This window comes from Meleagris gallopavo, chromosome 5 (assembly GCF_905368555.1).
Source record: "Meleagris gallopavo chromosome 5, MGAL_WU_HG_1.1, whole genome shotgun sequence".
In the NCBI taxonomy this organism is placed as follows: Eukaryota; Metazoa; Chordata; class Aves; order Galliformes; family Phasianidae; genus Meleagris; species Meleagris gallopavo.
The window spans coordinates 27,430,123-27,450,961 of record NC_139408.1 but is presented as its reverse complement, the minus strand read 5'-3'; the positions used below and the strand labels follow the sequence as shown (position 1 = coordinate 27,450,961).

The 20,839-nt window shown below is 45.9% G+C and overlaps 2 protein-coding genes across 7 annotated transcripts in view; both read left to right on the top strand.

Annotated features, from left to right (window-relative positions):
- The window catches only part of SUSD6 (sushi domain containing 6), an 84,637-nt gene extending 79,533 nt beyond the window's left edge, over positions 1-5,104 (top strand). For all 4 annotated transcript variants that reach the window (XM_085224952.1, XM_010711526.3, XM_019615640.2 and 1 more), the window contains exon 8: positions 290-5,104. In XM_085224952.1, the coding sequence (XP_085081078.1) occupies positions 290-315 (26 nt within the window). In that variant the 3' untranslated portion in view covers positions 316-5,104. The remainder of the gene's footprint in view (positions 1-289) is intronic.
- Positions 5,105-9,341: 4,237 nt separating this feature from the next.
- Positions 9,342-13,990, top strand: SRSF5 (serine and arginine rich splicing factor 5). 3 transcript variants are annotated; one of them, XM_085224956.1, is made up of 8 exons: positions 9,342-9,503; positions 9,960-10,105; positions 10,273-10,343; positions 10,519-10,614; positions 10,955-11,021; positions 12,377-12,450; positions 12,797-12,907; positions 13,037-13,990. In XM_085224956.1, exons 2-8 carry the CDS (start codon positions 9,980-9,982, stop codon positions 13,284-13,286), a joined length of 795 nt encoding a protein of 264 aa, XP_085081082.1. In that variant the 5' UTR covers positions 9,342-9,503; positions 9,960-9,979; the 3' UTR covers positions 13,287-13,990. The 3 variants fall into 3 exon arrangements, with proteins under 3 accessions (XP_085081082.1, XP_085081081.1, XP_085081080.1); XM_085224955.1 differs by having other exon boundaries at positions 10,952-11,021; positions 13,040-13,990; XM_085224954.1 differs by having other exon boundaries at positions 10,952-11,021.
- Positions 13,991-20,839: the final 6,849 nt, after the last annotated feature.

Sequence of the window (20,839 nt, the reverse complement as noted above, 5' to 3'; positions counted from 1 at the left end):
GTGTAACTTGACAGAGTCAGATTGGGCATTAGGAAAATATTTCCTGCTGGGAGAACAGTGCAGAGCCAGACATTTGAGATTTTTAAGACTGGAGGTGGTGATGGTCCTGCTTGCAGAGGCAGGTTGGCCCTCCAGAGGTCCCTTCTGCTATGCTACAATGGCAAGAAGAGTACTGTGTTAACACATAATGGAAATGGGACCCTGTCTTGCAAGAGTAGTTTTTATGGTGTGTGTTGAATGACAAAAGTTTGACTTTTTTTTAAATTTTATTTCTCTCCCCACCATTCAGATATTCCCTTACTGAAGGAAGCATGAGGCCTGCTGTACGTGTCTAGCCTTCTTGCTCTTGGATTTCTTCCTTCTCCCCTCCCTGCCTTCAGGACAGAAGCACTCTGTGCAGCCTTCCCCATCCTCACAAGCTGTGCCCTGGATACCTCTAAGCAGAGATGCCCTCAGCTGAAGATCCAAAGGATGTTGCCAGGTTGCCTCCTGGATGCACCAGTGGGGTTGGTGCAGCGCTGGCTTCCCCATTCCATATGCATCAGAGACTCAAGGGACGTGGTGGATTTGAGCTCTCCTCTCCTTTTCCCCAGCCAGATGTTTGACAGCAGTCTCTGAAGAGCTGCTCTTTTCTTGTGCCTTTTTCCTCCTCACACCGGCTTGTTGCAGCTTGGCAGCCTCTCTAGCCCTTCTGTTGCCCAGAGAGCAGGGGCAGAAGCCATTTGCTCTCTGGGTGCAGACAGTTTATATATACATACATATGTTATATAGGCTCTTCTTCCAGCATCCTCTTTATAACAGAGCAGGACAAACCACCTCACTGGGACTGACACTGGCCTGGAGAGGGATCCCAGGTAAGAGGCAGCGTGTGATATCTAGGAGCGCCTCAAATGAGATAGGCTGCGAGGCAGCTTAGCTGTGCAATAACAGTTGAGATTTGCTAGAGTACTGAAGGCTGAGAAGTCCAAAACATAGGAAAGCCCTCTGCCCCCTCTTCAAAACACACCTCTACAAGAGCCCACTCCTGAAAAATCACTTTTGTCTCCTTCCTTCACTACTAATGCAGCCCACTTGGTTAATGCTGTGTTTCTGGAGGCTGTGATTGGGACTATACTGATGATAAAACCACTCTTTCAGCTTTGGTCTGGTGCCAGAGCAGCTCCTGATGTTAGATTGTGGAAGAGCCTTGGGAAGTGGCCAGTGGAAAGTGTGCAGAAAGCTCAGAGGCTCTGACTTTCTGTTTTTAGGCATCAGGAATGGAACCAAATTTGTGGCCCTGCTCTTCTGAATAAACTGTGTGTCTTACAGAGCTTTTCCAGTGAAGGTGGTTCTGCACTAATGCTTAGGTTCCTTTGGTCAGATCTTCAGGCAGAGGTAATGCTTTCAGATGTAATCTGGAAGCAGTTCATGTGTTTGAAATTGTCAAGATAAACTTCCCCATTGGTGGTGAATACTTAGTGCCATTGGCGCAGTCCCAAGTTACCTTCCCAGCTGCATTAGGTGTTTTGGTACCTGAGCCCTCGATACCACCTAAGAGGCTACTGTATAGCAAGTGTCTGCTGTTGTGTCCTGACGGGCTTCAGTGGGCTCACAGAGAAGGGCTGCTTCTTTTTGGCTTGGGGTCAACAGCACTTACAAGGTCTCTTCCAAGTACAACACAGGTGGCCTGTTGCTGCAAGAGAATGTTGGCTACACTGACCAGAGGTTACCACTTCTCAGCTTAATCCTGAACATAAATTGTGAAGATCACTTTAAGTTCTGGTAGCAGGGAAAAGAAAATCAAAAAATATGTATACCTCTGCTCCCTACAGTTACCTACAGCAGGTCAGAATATCCTGGTTGCTGTTAAGGGGACTTCATTTTTTGCAGCAAATCTACTTCATTTGGGATAGGTGATCCAGTCACAGATCTGGGCTGCCTCTTTAGAGGGATCGTCTGGAAACTGGGTTCCATGGAACTGGTTTTATCAGGAAAAGTTGGCTTCTTAAATGCAGGTATGTTGTCATAACCATCCTGAAGTAGCCAGAGAAGCATGAGAAGTTGCTAAATTTTCATTTGAGTTGAAGGAGCAAAATGCCACAGCCTTATATGTCATGTGGCAATGAACAGGTAAATGGGGGTGCTCTTTGCTGCTTTGCTTTTGTTTTACTGTCTTCATCCTTGTTGCTCCAAGATCATGCTGTCAGACCACTTAGTAAAAGTGACATAATACCTTAAAAATAAAGTAATATTTGCTGTGGCTTAGCTCTGGTTCCTGGAAATAGGGCTTGGCTGCAGTGTCTGGCCCTGCACCTGCTGTTTCTGATTAGCTGCTTAATCCTAGGGCAGCTGGGTCAGTGCGTGCCTGTGGATGGAAGAATCATTTTTTCCTCATCCCTGTTCAGAGGGATATTAATAATTTAAGAATGCAGCATTTTAAGTTTCCTTCCCTGTTGCTCATGTTATCTTTCATTAACACGAGGACTTGATAATCCAGTTTGGGTGGTTTGAGTATTCTTTTGTTCAGTTGAAATGATGAAAATCCCATGTTGTTTTACAGTGGGCTGTTTTGTTTTGTATTCAAGGACTATAGAGTGATAATGTTTACACATGTTATTGACATTTTGGAAAATAAGAGTGGAAATGTTTATATTTAGTTTTGAACTCCTACCTTAATAATTAAAATTGTCTCTTTCACTGGTTTTATCAGGGCATGTGGAGAGACTGAGCAACTGCAAGGCTGAGGGGGAGAATATGTGACTTTTCTAAGTCACGTATTTTCTAAGACCTAATCAGCTCAGAGCAGGAGTTGCTCTTAGATTCTTAAGGACCTTCCTACTCAAACCTGAGCAATCAGGGAATAGAAGTTAGGCGTGTGCTGCCTTCCTGCAAGGAGCAGTCCTTTTGGCTCAGTACCGGTTTGGTGAAAGAACCCCTTAATGAAGCTGGAAGCTGATTGCAAGGCTGACCTTGCCCTGGATGAGTGCCTGCTCAGCTAGCAAAAAGCACGTACTGTGTGGTCCTGCCTCTGCTCTCTGCTGTTAGAAAGTAAGCAGCTGCCAGCTTAGGAGAAAAAAAATTCCGTTTGGGTGGGAAGAGAAGGAAGCTGCACAGATGAGGGAGTGCTTTCATTTTGTTTCACTTACAGAAATTATGGAAAACAGCTTTAGTAATTGGGAAAAATATGCAGAGGTAGGAGGAAAACAAGCAAGCATAGGTCTTGTGATCAGGCACTAACAGTCAGCCTCTGTTTGTCTGCTTGGGGATGAAGCAGGAGCTCCCAGGATGCTTTATATTTTCATATAAAAGAGGGTAGAATGGTTGGGGGAGGAACCTAAGCTGCGTTTGCAACTTCTTCCAAAGGGGAGAGGGATTAAGGACGTTGACATTTACTGGTCAACGAGTGATTGTTACTTTTTTGTTCCTATTCTGTGGAGGATTGGGAAGGCCTTGGGACAGAGGTTTAGGAAGATTAACTAAGCTGAAGAATCCTATCTTCTCTTTTGAGAGCAAGGGCTGACATGTAAGGATCCCTCAGCCTGAGCCCTGCTCTTGCAGGGTGTTGGTCGTCTCTGAGAGTGTCCCAAGGATTGCTGTCACAGGGAGGTCTCCGTGTGCTGATGGGGTGTGCAGGGGCTCAACCTCACAAGATGCAGCATGGTGGGTGTCTTGCTTTGGTTTCTTTTCCACCTTTTTTCCCACCTACACCTGACAAAAAGAATTCAGAGGGAAGTATGTTTCTTATTTTATGTCCCTGACGTAATCATCTTACATTGTGTCATTTGTGCTTGGCCCCATGAAATGCAAGAACATTAAAATGAATTACAGTGGAAGAATAAAAATAGCACTTTTTACTTTTTTTTTTTTTTGGTAGGTTATTTTGGGGTCCAATATTTAAAAAATAAAAGGGCAAGTCAGAAATTTAAAGTACTACGTGCAATAGAAAAATGAGGACAATTGCAAGGAGCAGAGCTTTGAGGGAGCAGCAGGCTGGGCTGCTGGAAGTAACCACATGTTAGTTAAGTGATGTGCAGTGCAGAATAGGGAATGCAGGAAGGGATTGGGGTGGGTGAGGAAGAGCTGTGGCCAATAAGAGAAGTATGCTGCAGGCTAATGATAGCCAATGCCTTTATGACCAGGTTCTAAGGGAGTTGTGCTTTGTCTGGATTTAGCAGGCCCCTAGGCTTGCTGGATAAAAGTATTAATGTACAACTAGTAGGACACTGAGATCTCCTTGCTGACCTTGGAACAGGCTTGCAAAGCCTGGTTTTCATGTTCCGATAGCAGTTGTTCTATAGAATCTGCCTTTTTATTATCTCCAGATATCAGATTAAATTGATTTCACTTTCTGGTTTCTGTATATAAACGCAATAAACCCCTAACCATTTTCCACATTGACCTCACCCCAGCCTCAGCCTTCAGCCCTTCCCAGGGAGCTGCACATTGAACTTGTTCTTTGAGAAAACCTTTCTTTGCCTAAGAACTTTGTTTGAAAAAATTATTCTCTATGAAATGCTTTGAAACTGCATAGAGGTTTCCTACAGGGGGCTTCATTTTAAGGCATATTTTTATACAGGAGATGAGCCCTCCTCCAGTTCTTCACCCCTGCCCTCCCAGCTAGTTCAGAGCAGGGTGTTTCCCACACAGTTTCCCACACAGTTTCCCACACAATTTCCCACACAGGCCCTATGTTCAGCACTGCTTCAGGTGGATTGCTGCAGGTTCCCTACACATCCATGCCCACCAGAGCAGGGTCCTGATGCTTTTACATTTCTTTTCGTAGGCTCTGCTTTTGGTTCCATCCTGAGGTAGGCACGGACAGAGGCAATGGTGTTGTGCTGGAAAACGTTTCGGTTCTGATTCTCAACTTCACTTTTTTTTTCCCCACTCAAAAAGAACAGAAAGCTAAGTTGCCTAGGAAGCAGCTGTGCTGTGCTGTGGTGAGCGGACTGCTGGTAGCTGCTGGTGCGAATGCAAGGAGAGCTTGGTTGCCTTTGGTGCATTAATCTTTTTTTCTTTTCCTGTATGTGTTTATTTTTTTTTAATTCTGTATTGCACCACTATGGAATTATTTGCAGAATGGTACTCCATATGTATGTGGGATTAAAAACAAGACCATAATTGATACTGTGCAGGATGTCACTCAGTCAGTTCTATTTTGCTTTATTTTATATATATTTTCTGGTATCCTGTACATTGCGGTGGGTGTGAAGATAGTATTTTAATATTTGTACAAAGTTTAATTTAATTGTTCTCTGTATATAACTGCATTTCTAAATTAAAAAAAAAAAAGTTCTTTTGAAGTGAAGCTATGATCTGTCTGTGTTTCGAACTGCTCGGGCCTCATGGACTGAAGGTGTAGCAGATCAGAGTGAGTGCTGCAGAACTGAAGTGCCGTTCATTTGGAGGATGATGCTGAAGCTTGGGATGCTGAAACAGAGGAGGAGTTTACAGAGCTGATGCATCCCTCTGAGGGTGGTATTCCTCAAAGTGACCTTGCTTGGGAACAAAACCATCCCTTGCTGTGCCTATGTGTCGCAGTGTGAGGAGCTGGGCCAGACTTCTGCTGCTGTAGTCTGTGTTACCTGAGAGAGAGCCAGCGGCCACACAGCCAAGATGAAGAGGACATGGCACCAGTATGTGGCTTTCCAGCAGCAGTGATAGAAATGCAGGAACCCTGGGTGCCTGCATGAAGTGGAGAAGGCAACAGCAACACAGCACAAGGAGTGAATGGCGTGGGACGTGGGCTGGGTGAGAGCCTTGGGGGGAGGTCCTTAGTGGGGGCTGAGGTTGGATCTGAACTTGATGCAAGGAGAGAAACTGTAGAGGGATGAATGGATTCCAACTTGAGCCGGAGGTCAAAGCTATGCAGTTCTTTGTTAGTGCAATATTTCAAAGTTCCAAGGTAATACTGCCCCTTGAGGTGACTGTGCCGGTGGAAACTCCTTGCTTACAGATCAACTTAAAAGCAGTGGGATAGGAAAGGGAAGAAGGGAAGGCAGGGAGAGATGAGATCATCCTGGTCAGCTTGTTCAAAGCAGAGTCCTGAAAGATGCTGTAACAGTTTGTGTACTCACATATGCATTTTCTTCTGGGAAGGAGCAGGCAGGTTAAACAAGGGAAGAGCTGACATCTGTCTTCTTTCCGTTTCCATTTATTCTTTAAATAATTCCCACACAGTAAACTGATCTTGCTGTGGTTTCATACTGAAACTGGAGCTCTGTGCCTGGCGCCAGGCAGTGCCGTGTGGGAGACAGTGGCCTCCAGGAATGGCTTTTAAATTATTTAAGTTATTAAACTGTGCCACCTGTGTTCTCTGCTGGCTGTAGCCTTGTGCTGCAGCAGTGCTGGCAGCCAGAAGCAGGCCCTCGTGTTGTTTTGCACTTCTTATCTTGCTAGCCCTGCTTATAACTGCGGCTTTAAATCTTCAGCAGGACTGTATTGTGGAGGTACCTCCTTCAATGGCTGCTTTCCCTAGGAGGCTGCATTCCCTGCAGTGGGGCCTCCTGCTGGAGGTGAGCCCTCTTGTGTCAGAGCAGGCTGCGCCCAGAGCAGTGACCAGTGTGGTAATAGGGGACACATTGATTCTCCTCCTTGGAGGAATAAGGCAGCACGCACTGCATAATCACGCTCTCCTTATCTGCCTTTGTGGCAAGCAGATCTGAGATGGGGGGGACTGCACTTCTGCTTTCCAGTCCAAGGCAGATCAGTGGGGCTCTGACACGGTCATGCAGGGAGACCTGCTGCTCTCTTTGGCTACGACATCAGGAATTTAAGAATGAGGCAGGAAAAATGAGACCTAAGGGAGCACAGGAGGGGTTTAGTTGAAGGGGCACGCAGTGCTGAGATACCTCTCCTGGCAGTAGCACCCACAGACTCAGCATGACTTTTCAAGGATGGATGTTTGCTCCCGTGCTTTCACAAGCGTCACACGCAACCGAGTGCCAAGTTTTATGCAAGATGGAACACAGGCCTCCAGTTGTGTGGAGGAGACTGCCTGTCCCCATAGCATGGGGCAAGCTGCTCTCTCTGGAGCAGTGTCCTGTTGTTTCTTATTGGAGAGGGGACAAATTTTCCTAATGTGAGGCCCTTCTGGGCAGCTTTTGCAGTTTCCTCTGCAATTTTCAGAGTAAAAAAAATATATATATATATTTTTTTAATGTCCAAAGCCCAAAGTACTTTTCTTGCTTTATTGGATTCCATAACCTAAAAAGTTATTTAAAACTTTTATGTGTCTCCTTTCTAGTCGGGTGAGGGAACGGGGATATTAATGCTTGAGGGGGATTCCCTCCTCCCTGCTCACTAAAGAAAGCTCGCCTTGTCCCAGTGTTCTTCCTCTGCCTGTCTCCATAGAAAATATTTGTGATGTAGGGTCTGCTATTCATTATAAGCTCCCAGCAGAGAAAGATCAATGAGACTTTAAATAAAACAGCTGTGAGCTAGTTTGTCATTGAGCTATTGAGGTTAGAAGCATTTCTAACAAGAGTCTATTGGAACTGCTGGGTGAGGGCCTTTATGTTCCCTTTTCCAGAAGTTCCACAGGGGCACAGTGCCTGGCAGGAGAGCCCTGCCCCACGGCTCTTCCAAGGTAAATTCTCTGGTGCAGATGCAGATGTGAACCTTGCTGCTATTCCTCTGCCAGCAGAGCATAATTACTGGATGGTTACACGGTAGATAAAATTGCAGCTGGTTTCCCACCAAGACCTCTCAGAAGATTAGAGGAGACAGGGTGTCATATATATTTATACATATGTATGTGTGTGTGTGAGTTCTATTCTTCACACTCTGTGTTTTACCTGTGCAAGATAACAGCTTGTTCAAAGTCTGTTGTGATGACAGCTTAATGAGTTTGCTTAGTTTAACCTAAAAAGAAGGTGTAAACCCACAAGTGATGGGACGCATACCACCCTGCTGAGACTGGAAGAGCAGACAAAGGCAAGAGAAAAGCACCGCAGGTAATATAAACACGAAAAACCACACACGGTACTGACAACACTCCAGCATTCTGCAAGGGTTTTGCTGTGACATCTCAAAGATATCTCAAAGTAATCTATACCACAGCTTTGCTACATCTGGAGTCTACTACAACACACACAACTTTGTGTGATTTTTTTTTCCCATCAAATTCTCTTCATGAACTGTATGGGAACCATATGTGTGTTTGAGCACTCCTCTGCCACATGAAAGCCGTGAGGTTATTGTTAAAACTTACCTTACTATCATGAGGCAGATCAGCACTTCTCCCTTGGATACCATATGTGTAGACAAATCCCAAAATAGGTTTTAGCTGATTCTGCAATGTCAGTTTATATATTGAGTTACTTTTAGATTTAACTCAAACCTTCGTACATTGTTACTGGTTCCCAGATGGGTATTTCTGACCTTGTCCTGGTGGATCAGCCTTTCTAAACATAGCCTGCCCCTGTCCTTGCATCTTGTTGAATCATTGCTTTTCTTTGTCAGATTCTTTCTGAATTCTCATCCTGTCTTCGCAGTGCTTGAATCTCTCCTCAGGCTGATTCTCCTGCATGTTTTAGCACTGCATGCTCTGGTCTGCTTAGAACTGTTAATGCAGGTGCTGAACAGTCCTGTGCTGAGCAGGGCTTCCTCATTCTGCAAAGGAGTTGTCCTTGAATTTGTCAAGGAGCTATTCTGAATGCAAATGCTGAAAAATTTGTGCTCCTATCATACAGTGAATTCTATCCTGGCATCTTCCTGTTTGCTTAAGAAAATGCCATGTGACATAGCACTGAATTTCTTTCCTACAGCCAGGTTTAACACATCTCTATTTTTCCCCTTCTCCACAGATTAGTAATTCCAATAAGGAGCATTGGATTGGTCTGAAACAGCTTGCCAAGGGCCTGCTTGTTGGTGTGAGCAGCTTAATGGATGAAAGTGCTTATACGTTGATTATTTAATCTTTTGTTCTATTGCCTCTGACCTCCAAAGGCAAGCTTGCCGATGAAAGCATCACTGCACCTACTGGCAGCAAAGTGCTCAGGGCGATGCTACAGCTTCCTCAGTGGTTCATTGGTGACTTCAATGAGTTTAAGGATGGCAAGCCAAACTTCAGCAGAGGGGAGCCTGCTCCATCCTTCTGTTTCCTATTATCACCTACGTTCTCCGCACCTTTTGTAAATTAAGCAAGAGATGAAGCCGACACGTCACGCTCAGCCTTTGCACCCCGCGCTCGCGGGAAGAAGAGGAGGCGCGCCCCCATCTCAGCTGTTCGGAGTGGCGCAGCCACACCTGCTCACCGCGGCCCGCGGCTCTGCCCCCGGCCCCCCCCATCCTCCGACCCAGATCTCGGGGGGCGTGGCCAAGCGCCTCCGCCAATCGCCGCGCGGTGCTGCAGCCGGGCGGGGCGGGGCTCGGGCGCGGGGCCGCCTCCATTTTGCGGCGCAGCGGCGGGGCGGAGCACAGTCGGCAGCGAGCCGCCGCGCAGGGAGCAGAGCGCCGCCCGCCAGTGCAGTATCGGCCTGCCCGCGTCCGGCGGACTGCACGCACCGGGATCCGCGGCCCAGGTTCGTGAGGGGTGGAGGGCACGGAGCCTCCCTGTGCAACTGCTGCGGGTAGCCGGGTCGGGAGGGCTCTCGGCCGAAGGGGTTCCGTTGCCGCGCGGGGCACCCGGCGAGCCCGCTCTCTGCTGTTCCGCGCTCACCCGGAGCTCCTTACGCTTTTGGGTGCGGCCCGCGCCGCCATTTTGTGGCTGAGCAATCGCGTTCGCTTTTCTTCCCTCCGCTTTGGGGCCTGTGCGCATGCGCCGGCGGGCCTGAGGAGGGCGGGGCGTGCCGCGGGCGGGCCTACGCGGGGGCAAACGGGCTCCCATTGGCGCGGGCCGGGGCGTACTCCACCCGGCTCGCTCCCATTGGGCCGTCGCGGGGGCGAGGCCGGCCGCGGGCGGAGTGCGGCTGCGCGGGGCGGGGCGGTGCTGAGTCACCGGGCGCGGCTGGAGCCGGGGCTGACGGCGTCTCTCGCAGCGAGCTCCGCGCCTCTAGCCATGAGCGGCTGCCGCGTCTTCATCGGGAGGCTGAACCCCGCCGCCAGGGAGAAGGACGTGGAGAGGTTCTTCAAGGGGTACGGCCGCATCCGGGACATCGACCTGAAGAGGGGCTTCGGGTTTGTGGTGAGTGCGCCCGGTCCCTGGCCCTTACTGCCCCGGCGGGGCGTGTCGCGAAGGCATGTGGTGTGCGAGCGGCTCCGTGGAGCAGAATTTCTCGTCTCCACAAAGCTGCTACGTGTGCCAGTTCTTCAGCACTTATGTATTCCGTGTTTGCTGCGGTGGGTTTGCAGGAATTCGAGGATCCGAGAGATGCAGACGATGCTGTCTATGAGCTGGATGGAAAAGAGCTTTGCAGTGAGAGGTGAGCTGCCCCATCTCACGCGCTGCTTCCAGCCGACTCGCTTCATGTCTTGTGTTTATGAGCTGTGGTTTTTTAGCAGTACCGTTAAAGCCCGCTGTAGGCTTTTCCCCCAGTAACGAGGAATGTGTAAAAGCATACAGACGCCTGGTTTCTCCTTTCTTCTTTGTCTCTCCAGGGTTACTATTGAGCATGCAAGAGCACGCTCTAGGGGTAGAGGCCGAGGGAGATACTCTGACCGCTTTAGCAGCCGCCGGCCACGCAGTGACAGGAGGTGTGTATTGCATGGGGCTGGCGCTGTCTGCCATAACAGCTCTGGATTTGTCTGACCTGGAAACTTGAGGTGGAGCACAGCGCCGATCGGTGCCGCCTGCCTTCCTAACAACCAGCCACTGGGACAGCGGGGTAGCGAGTGTTGCAGAGCTTGTGCGGGATGCTCAGCTCCTTTACTCTCGTACCCCTGAAGCACACGATGTTGTCCTAGGCTCCTCGGTGCACTTTATACTGGTGATGGTGTTCCTGATGAGCTCGCGTCAGCTATTGGCCTTGCTAATGTGAAGTGTGGTTGTGCTGTTTGCAAACAGAAGTCTCAACTGTTTATTTCCCCGCAGAAGTGCCCCGCCTTTAAGGACAGAAAACCGACTCATAGTAGAAAATCTGTCGTCCCGAGTCAGCTGGCAGGTTTGTTAAAACACGATTAACTATTTTGACTTCATTTAATGGGTATGTAATGTAATTACTTTGTTAAATGATTAATTAAAATTAAATCTAATTTATTAAAGTGTTTATGTAACTAATGTATTTTTAATAATGTAAATTAAATGTTTCAAATGAAAACTAGTTAACATTAATTTATAATAATAAATGTATATATTTGAGGAAGTATATTTATTTATTTTCTTGTTTTTTAAATCCATTTTAACCACATATTAAACCCTTTATTTGCCAGCCTATCTGTGTCGTTGGCCTTATGACGAGGAGTGCCTGTGGGTTATCCTAATCGTTCTGTCTTGGTCACTCTTGGTCGGGCCTGGTTGACTTTCCAGTCAGCTCCTACAATGTCACTTGGCCACCTCTAGATCTGTGTTTGCCGGTCTAGACGTAATCGATGCACTCCTTAAAGTGCCACATTGCAGCGATCCCAGAGCGTTAACGAGATCTGATTCCTAAGTTGAGAGCTGTTCTTCCTGTAACGCTTCCGAATAAGAGATCCTGGTCGAAAAGAGTTGAAAGATACGAAATTAGGTGGTCGTTGGAATCCTGATCGCAGTAAAGTGGTCCTTGGTAACATCAAGCATAGCGAATGTCTGGATCCGTCACTAGACTCCTAATAGGGAGGGCGGTGCGATTAATGGCTTCCATCGACTGGGTAGTGTTCGTCAAGTGGGTGGCGAAGAGCCAGTCGGGCATAAATCATGACGGTATCTCCGGTCGCTTAATACAGTTTGCTGCTTGGCTAGCCTAGGGAAATGTTAATAAAGGTAAAGTAAACTATATTTTTCATGACATATGGGGCACAAAATAATGGTGTTATATAATTGTAATTCTGTATGCGTGTAAGACTCGTAATATAAATGGAGACTGAAATAGCACAAAAGTATATGGGTATATTTTGCACTCAGTCCAGTAGTAACATAAATATATACAAATGTGTTGTTTAGATTTCTCTTTTTCTAATCTATCTAACCTTCATAGACTAATTTAATTTTCCTTAACGTTAAGAAAACATTTATTAGCATTTTGCTTAAAGCAATATGCTTTTTTTCATTTATTTCGTGCCCTGATGTAGATAATTCAATTTCGATAGAGTACAAGTGTGGCAGTTGCCACGTTTCTAATTTATCTAATGTCTTCCCTTCCGATAGTTTTTGTTTGCTCTTTTTAAAAAATAACATATATATAAAACAGCAAAAAAAAAAAAAAAAAAAAAGCGAAACAAACAAAAAAACCCACCAACCCCAAAAGCAACTGTATATAAATATATATGTCAGTATTTACTTTCACTTCTTTGCATAACATTATTGGTCTTGTGTTAGGATCTCAAAGACTTCATGAGACAAGCTGGGGAAGTAACCTTTGCAGATGCACACAGACCTAAGTTAAATGAAGGGTAAGCCTCAAATTCTCTTGAAAGCTTTGGAATAATTTTTGCGTGTTCTACGTAGATGCCTGGGGAGGGAAGCTGCCTACTCCAGTGCTCAGCAGCTATTAATTCATGGCTTAATTTAGCTTCCCTTTAAACATGCAGGACGTGCAGTCTGTGGTAGCTGGGGAGGGGAATTCTTCAGTTTGTGCTTGATTATATGACACAGGATGACTGCTAGCAGTATGGAGTTTTTTTGAGTTGTTTTTTTTTTTTCTTCCCAGAGTACTTTTGAATTTATCTGCTGTATCATCAAAAGTACAACTTGCAATAGTGAGCTATGTTGACTTTTTTTGTTTCTGAATTTCTGTAGGGTGGTTGAATTCGCCTCTTACAGTGATTTAAAGAATGCTATTGAAAAGCTTTCTGGTAAAGAAATTAACGGAAGAAAAATCAAACTAATTGAAGGCAGCAAAAGACACAGGTATGGATATCTGCTGAGTAATGATGATGAATTAAGAAAGCTTTGAAGTTGATGACCGGACAACAGAACTGGAGACAGTGGGTCGTGTGCTTCCTGTAGTGCTAATGCCGATGCTCACTGTTTCCTCAGTAGGTCCAGAAGCAGGTCGCGGTCTCGTAGCAGAAGCTCATCCAGGTCTCGTAGCCGTTCCCGTTCCCGAAGCCGCAAATCTTACAGCAGGTCAAGAAGCAGGAGCCGTAGCAAGTCTCGATCAGTTAGCAGATCTCCAGTGCCAGAGAAGAGCCAGAAGCGTGGCTCTTCCAGTAGATCTAAATCCCCATCATCTGTGGATCGACAGAGGTCCAGATCGAGGTCCAGATCCGTTGATAGTGGCAACTGAACTATAAGTGACTTGCCCTGGGGGGCCCTTTTTTAAACCATACTTGCTAAAACTCATGGTAAGTATGTGACTTTCTGGGGGGAAAGGGTTTGGATGGGGTAGGGAGGGAGGAAGTGTGGGGGAGGGGGGGAGGTGCGGGATCTTTGTAGATGTGGACCATGGTGGGGAGGGTTATTGACTAATTGTATTAAATGTTTTTTGATAACTCTTTTTTTGCTCACATTTTTTGTGAATGTCTGAAGTGAATAGTTGGTGTATATTGCCAGAGCTCTTTGTAACTAAAGCAGACAACTTTTAATTTTTTATTTTTTTTTTTTACTCCAAAAAGAGTAATCTGGAAGCTTAATTCCCAGTATGCTCAACTGTGAATAGCAATTCAGAATATTAGTTTAATTTGAGATAATAAACTAACAGCTTTAGGCATCTAAGAGCTCTACATGTGCTGTACATAAAGCTTTATTTCAGAGCTTTTTTTTTTTTTTTTTTTGTGCTTTAGAACCACTGTTTCAGTTATAGGTCAGCAGATTAAGTGCTCAACAGTATTGGTAATAAAACTTTATTTTAAAAAAACTTCTCAATTGAATACGCCTTGAACTGCAGTAAGAGAATGCCCATTTCACTGCCCTGTGGTAATAGTATTCTATGAGGCACCCTAACTCTTGATACTTAAGAATTAAACAGCTTAAATAAAGTTTAAAGAATCATGTTTGTGCTTCTTGTTTATTTTTATTGTTAATCACATGTTTATGACCGTGCTTGATGTAGTTGGACAGAGAAAATATTTTTAGATGGATCTATAACTAAGTTGTTGAAGTGTGTTTTGGGCATTGGGGGAAACTTCTTAAAATACATCACACTGTGCTCTTCCTTACCTGTATCTTTCGGGTGGTTATGTTCTGATGGGAGAGGTGTGGTGAGGAGAAGCCTGAGAGAGTTCATAGAAAAAAGTTGTGTTTGAATCACTGAAGTTTTAACTTACTGTTCAGAGAGTATGAAATGTTACAGATGGATGTAACCATCAAAAATGGGCAAGCGTGTGTGAGGGCACACCGAGCTGTGGATCAAAGATTGTTACAGGCATCAGTACTCATTCTGGAGGAAGAAGAGGATTTTTTTAATTGGTCTGTGAGTACTGCAGTGGTGGTACCCTTTGGTTCTGACTTTAGTGCTTTGTAAGTTAATCCCAACAACGATAGTAACCTGCAATCCCTGTTTTTATCAGACCCTTGTCCGCATTACAGGACAATTCTTTGGAAATGATTAACAAACGACAAATACCTTTTCTTCTGAAGTGCTTTCCAAAGCTAATCCATTTATGCACAGAGCTTAAAAGAGACCTCTGGATCCTAGGATCAGGTCCTAGGATAAAGAGAGGAGGATCAGCAGAGTGTGGTGGGGCAGGGGGTGGTTTCTGGTGTCTCTGCGGGCCTCTTCCCTGTTCCCTTTACTCTTAAGGAGTTCTTCATTAGCTGTGGCAAGAGAGTGACAGAGCAGATGAAGACCTTTGTTGTACGTGCTTAGAACCTTTTATACCTGCGCAAAAACCCCTTGGTCACATGGACCAACCAGGCGCCTCGCGCATGTTTACGTCTCTAGCTGCCAAGCTTCTTAGTTGCAAGGTAACGACTTTCTTTGTCCCCCTTCTTTATTAATTTGAACAATGAACATGCAACAACCAAAAAACACATTAATCTGCGTGATCTTTCAGACCCATGGTCACAAACCTTAGTATCACCCATCAGACTAAACCTATGAGTTTTCAACAGGTAGCTTTTGCCCCACAAATGAGAAATTTTTTGAGGTAGTTGTCGCACTGCTTGACGCTGAGATATTTATCCAGTTGCCTCTGTAGGCTTCGGCTGGGAAGATACCCAGAAGGTTGTTACAGTCTGAAGAAGCAGCAGATGCTGATGGTACAGTCAAAGCAGGGCATTATGGCTTTGGCTGGAACCCATTGCAGTCTAGCACCTGAAGAAACACAAGCATAACCTCTTCCCCATGTTATCACTGTTCAACAGTTTAAAAAATTCAGAACATAGTATGCTTTAGCTATTCTTTTCTCAGGGGTCATACCTGCACATCCCCCCCTTTTTTTGTTGTTGTTTTTGCTTGTTAGTTTTGTAGGGAAATCTATTACTATTTTTTAAAGCTGAATTTACACATTCAGAATTATGAAAGCCAGGCAGGTGCAGTTATAAATACACGTTATATTCTTAGAGACCAGAAGATATTTGTCCAGTCAAGTTGGATTATGCAACCAAATATGAGAAAGCTTCCTATGTTGCCAATCTACTGCACATGAATGCATGTCATTTTATAGCAAATACTGTTCTCTAATTTAGAATGCAGACATACTTTCAATGTTGTTAGGCCTATCTTAGAATTTTCTGGAGCATTGAATAACTGCTACAGCAGCTACAAGGTTCAGAAAAATATGTTGCAACAATGCCAACAGCTGGAATGAGTGGGAGTCCAAACACCAGCATGTGTCTCAGCAGCAGCTTTCTGCAGCTCCTGCTCCCACATGCTGATGATCACCAAGCCTGGAGGTTTGATCCTCCTCCTCTTGCGGTGGTGAATGAGCCACAGGCTCGGGGTCTGCATGCTCTGCTTCGAGTTGCTGAGTCTCTGTGTCACAGATCATAACCCCATCTACTCCTACATCACGAGATTCACACCAAAAGTCACCTTAAATAGAAGCTTTCCACTTTAGCGTGGTGCTTCTGCAAAATCGTTTCCATTATTTTGCAAGCTGCCTCCTGCACTTTTGTTATGCTTGTTCCCAGTGTTCCCCGTTTCTCACCTCTGTACTGTAGAAGTGATTCTGGCAGTGCAGCCTGATCCTGCCTCCTTTCATCAGCTTTCGGGTCCAACTTCCTTTCAGCTGCCCTTGGGTCATGCTTCCTTTCAGCAATTTTTTGAGACCAACTCCTTTCAGCAGACCTAATTCCTTGCCACTGGTCAGCTTGAGAGCTGATTATCTCCTGAGGCTGACGCTGATACAGGGTCCGTGTTTGGGCGCCATTGCTGGTGCAGAATGAAGACCTTATTGTACGCTGTATGGGGCTGCTGAATCATGGCCTGAACCTCTGATTAATCACCTGAGGTGAGCAAGGAGTCAGCCATGGGAGCACAGGTGAAGGCAATTCACCTGTGCTGCTGGAAGGGGTGGAGCCTGGCTCCACCTCTCCTAGACCCGTTTAAGAGCTGACTGCCAGCAGGGAAGGATCTCTTCTGGAGATCTGCTCCACTGGAGTCTACTTCATGAGTCCAGGATAGGGTGAGTGTCTTTCTTTCCTTACTCTAATATAACAATTGCATCATCCAAGCTCCTGGATATACTATATCATCTGTGTATCCATTGATTATACATATGTGCTTACAACCTTTTATACCTGTGCAAAAACCCCTTGGTCACATGGACCACCTAGGAGCCTCACATGTGTTTATGTCTGGCACAAGTAGCTATCAAGCTTGTTTACTCATTTGCAAGGTAATGACACAGTTAGCTTTTAATACAGTTACACGAAATCAGCTTTTGTGACTTGTTTGACTACAATGGCACTACATCACATACCATGTGCTCTTGGAGTCAAACACCGAGAGAGACTGATAATGTGGGTGTATGGTAACTGGTGAGTCACCACCTGAACCACTGATTGAGCACCTGGGGAAAGGACCCGGTCAGCCCTGGGGGCACAGGTGAAGGCAATTCTAGTGTGTGACTGGAAGGGGTGGAGCCTGGCTACACCTCTCAGACCCCATTTAAGGGCTGACTGCCACTAGGGGAGGATCTCTGGTTGGGGGTCCGTCCTTGGTGAAACCTCCTCCTGTGAACCTGAAATCTTCTGATACGGGTGAGCAATCTACTTCCCTTCTTTTATAGCACCTTTTTATTGTGTGCTGATCCTTCCGTCAGCCCACCTCTGTTGTAACACCTTCACCATTGTATTGATCTATTCAGTTGCTACAGCGGATTACTCAGTTTTAGGAACTGGGAGGATTCAGTTGCTCATAATAGTTCAGATGTTGGATTGCTTTACAGAGTGTGGAAGGAGGGAACCTTATCCTGTAGGAAGAAAAAAGGCATTGACAGTAACACAAAGTGTATGGTTACCTGCTTTATCTCATGTCAGCTGGTCCTTCTCGTGTGCTTAGATAGTAACAAGTATAATGGAAATGCTGAGTCATGGTCTGAACCAGATTGAACAGCTGGTGGGAAGGCAGGGCCAACTCAGGGGGGCTCAGTTGCATACAGTGTCCCTGAGTTACCAGAAGAGGTGGAGCCAGGATCCTTCCCAGGCCTCATTTAAGTGTTGGTGGTGGAGATAGATGTATTTTCACAGGAAATCCCTGCTGATGTGAGGACCTTACAGTCCTTCTAAAAGTAAGCAGTTTCTTTCTTTTGTTTCTGTGCCCACTGCTGTTGTGTCTGAGCAGATCCTCACTTGCTGCAGCCTTGGATGTTGCTGCCATGTGCTCTTGTTTTGCTTTCCCTTGTGCTACAACAGGTATCTGTATTAAATGGGACTTTGGTTCTGGCTGAAATCTAGGTGACTGAAGGTATATAGTTAATGATGAAGTTTCAGACTCCCTCCTCTGTGAGAATTATATCCTATGACTAAGTATGAAGTACATATAGAGTACGTGTAGAGTATATTTAGAGTGCTTATGACTAAATATGAAGTGCATAGGGCGGTGCTTTGACAGAGTGAGCAGAGCTATGACAGATGGATTGAGCTCATCCTTGCTGTAGGCAGCTGTCAAGGTGAGGATGGGATTGGTTCAGAAGTTTGAATAATACTGCATGAGTCACAATCTCAAACCCTCAGTCCTACCCCAAGCAAATGGGAGCCCCATTCACTTCAGCAATGCACCTGCTAGCCTGTACAGCTCCTACTCTGTATACCTCCTTTTCCAGAATCTGTCCTCACAGCAGATACAAGGGCAAAGCTGGCCAAAGTTCATTTGGAAGTAGTAATGATGGGCAGAAGAGCTCTTGCCCACAAGGTACTGCTGAACCAATGCTTGAAAACATGATGCATACAGGTACTTCATTTTTAACAGGTGTTGTAAAATGCTTATGCTTCTGGCCATACCTCAACCTCTCTATTGGAAGGCTGGGAAGATACTTAACTCCTTTTGCAGCTGTTTCTCAGGAAAAAAAAAAAAGAACACTTCTTTTTTTTGTTATTGTTCTAGTGATTTCCTCTTGTCAGTGCACCACTTAGATTATTTTTTTTTGTCTGCATAAAAGAATTAATTCTGAGCTTCCCCAAAACATGATAATTCCCCCATTAGCTCTGACCAGAGGCTCTCCACAACAGGCTCCTCCACCAACTTCCACAGCACGTACTTATGCTTCCAGCACTAGCCTTCACAGCATGTACACATGCGCAGGAGCTGGTGGCTGGTGCTGAGGAGGTAGAGGGACTGAAGAGGTGGCTGCCCAAGACTCTTCCTCCAGCTGCTGCAGAGGTGACCTTTGGTGGGCCCTGGCTGGACATGGGATGCACTTCCCTCACTCCTCTGCATGTTTTCCCTTTATTTACAGATCACGTTGACCTGAGCCACACTCAAGGTTGAGTGTGTGTCTCTAGGCGCACAGGGCTGAACACATTAAACCAGAGCAAAGTGAATGCCATTACTTTACACACATGGGAGTGCAGATCATGAGGGCATTGATGGGGTTGCCTGCCGCTCCATCCCTTCCTGGGAGCATGTGCTGAGCAGGAGCCCTTTTCAGTTTTTTTCCATCAAGGAAATCTTTCTGCCTTGGCAAAATCTTATTCTCTGCCTGCAGAATGTAAAAACTGAGTCTGGAGAAGCAGTTTGGATAAGGAAACTATCAGAATGTGTACTGTGATGGGGCTGTGGTCCCTTTCTCCCTGGTTCAGGACTGGGAAGGTCTTTTAGGGTGGGAGGCTGACTGTGTCGTGGCCAGGCTTTAGTTCCTTTGCTGAAGGTCATTGCAGTGCCGCTCTGCCTGCTGCAGGGACATCTTCATTGCACCCATTCATCTGGAGTTCCATGGCCTTGACCTCTCCAGCCCCATTGCTCTGGAAAAGTCTCTGGCAGTGGGAAGGAATGCCAGGGCTGCCCTGCATTATCCTTCCTTCTCACTTTGGGTTGGGAACTTGGTTTTCTAGGCTGAGATTCAGGCCGGAAAGGCACAGACAACAGATTTGGAACCTGGTATGGCATCCTTGATGAGGTTGGGAGAGGGGGAAGCAGTGAGACAGAGCTGTGCTGGGAGCTGTTGGGGGGTGTGTGTGTCCATGGCATCTCCTGCAGCCCTGCTGGCGTTGCTGTGAAAGGACAGTGGTGTGGCACAGAGTGCTGCTGAGTGAGTGAGAGCTGCATGTGATTCAGTTTGTTTTGGGCAACTGCAAGACTCCCAGGAGCATGCAGGTGCTGCCCAGGTCTTACATGTGGGCAAAGCTCATGGGAATTTTGAGGAACTGCGGGAGAAAGCTGCCCAGCAATTGCCTCTTTTCCTATGTCCCTTCACATTTTTCCTCACCACTGTTCTCCAAATGTTTGTTTTTATTGTCACTGTGTTTAACTTTTAATTGTGCTCTGAATGCTGCCAGAAGATGTGAAGTCAAGTCAAGCAACTCAGTGGTTATAAAGTGCCATTGCCTAGTGGCACCCAGACTTCTCCCTGCCTGTTCAGCCTTTTAAAAGGACAGCGTTGAAATGCTTTCACCTTTTGTTTTTCTTTGCGGAACTGTAGAATTCTTCGACTAGTCCTGTAATTTAAAAAAACAAACAACAACAAAAAAAAACACGCCTGCTACTTGTTTGCTCTTCAAACGTCCCTACTGGTTCCCAGTAGTCGGAGCTGATTCTCAGGAAACACCCCTGGAACCAAGGGAGAGATGCGGGGAGAGGTGGAACACGGGGTGCAATGACTTCACTCTGGCAGGTCCTGCCCAGCTCGCACCACATGAGGGCAGTGGTTGCATGCCCAGAGCCAGATCGCTCTCAGGATGAAAGGCCTCAAAACAACCCAGACTCATCTGATCCATCTCTCAGATCTTTTTATTATTATCGTGTCAAATACTCCTAAATTCAAAATATGTTGGGCTTCGCAGGATGCTTAACGAGCCTGAGGCACCAAAGGTAATATTTAAAACTAAAACATATAGAAGTTGACAGACTCCTTGCTGGAGCTTAAAGTGAACTATGTTGTAGACTTTAATAGAGAAGACAGCAAAGGCATCACTGCTTTGTGATTTTTGTAATGTTAACTTCATCAATTTGCTTAAAAAATAGGAAATGGTTTGGGTGCATCTTTCAGGGGTGGGGAGCCAAGCTGTGCTTTTCTAATTTGCAGCTGGGACTGTCATTTCTTTTGTGTTTTTATAGAATTTAATGTAACTTGGGCTCAGCCCAGCTGTTGCCCAAAGGCTGTACTTCAGCTGATGTACCTGATAAGAATGGTGGTGACTTTGATTTGTGCCAGATTTCACACTATGTTGGCCCACAGCTTGAGGTGTGACTGTGGCATCTCATGCTTCACTCTGGTAAGGTTTTCCTGCTGCACAGTT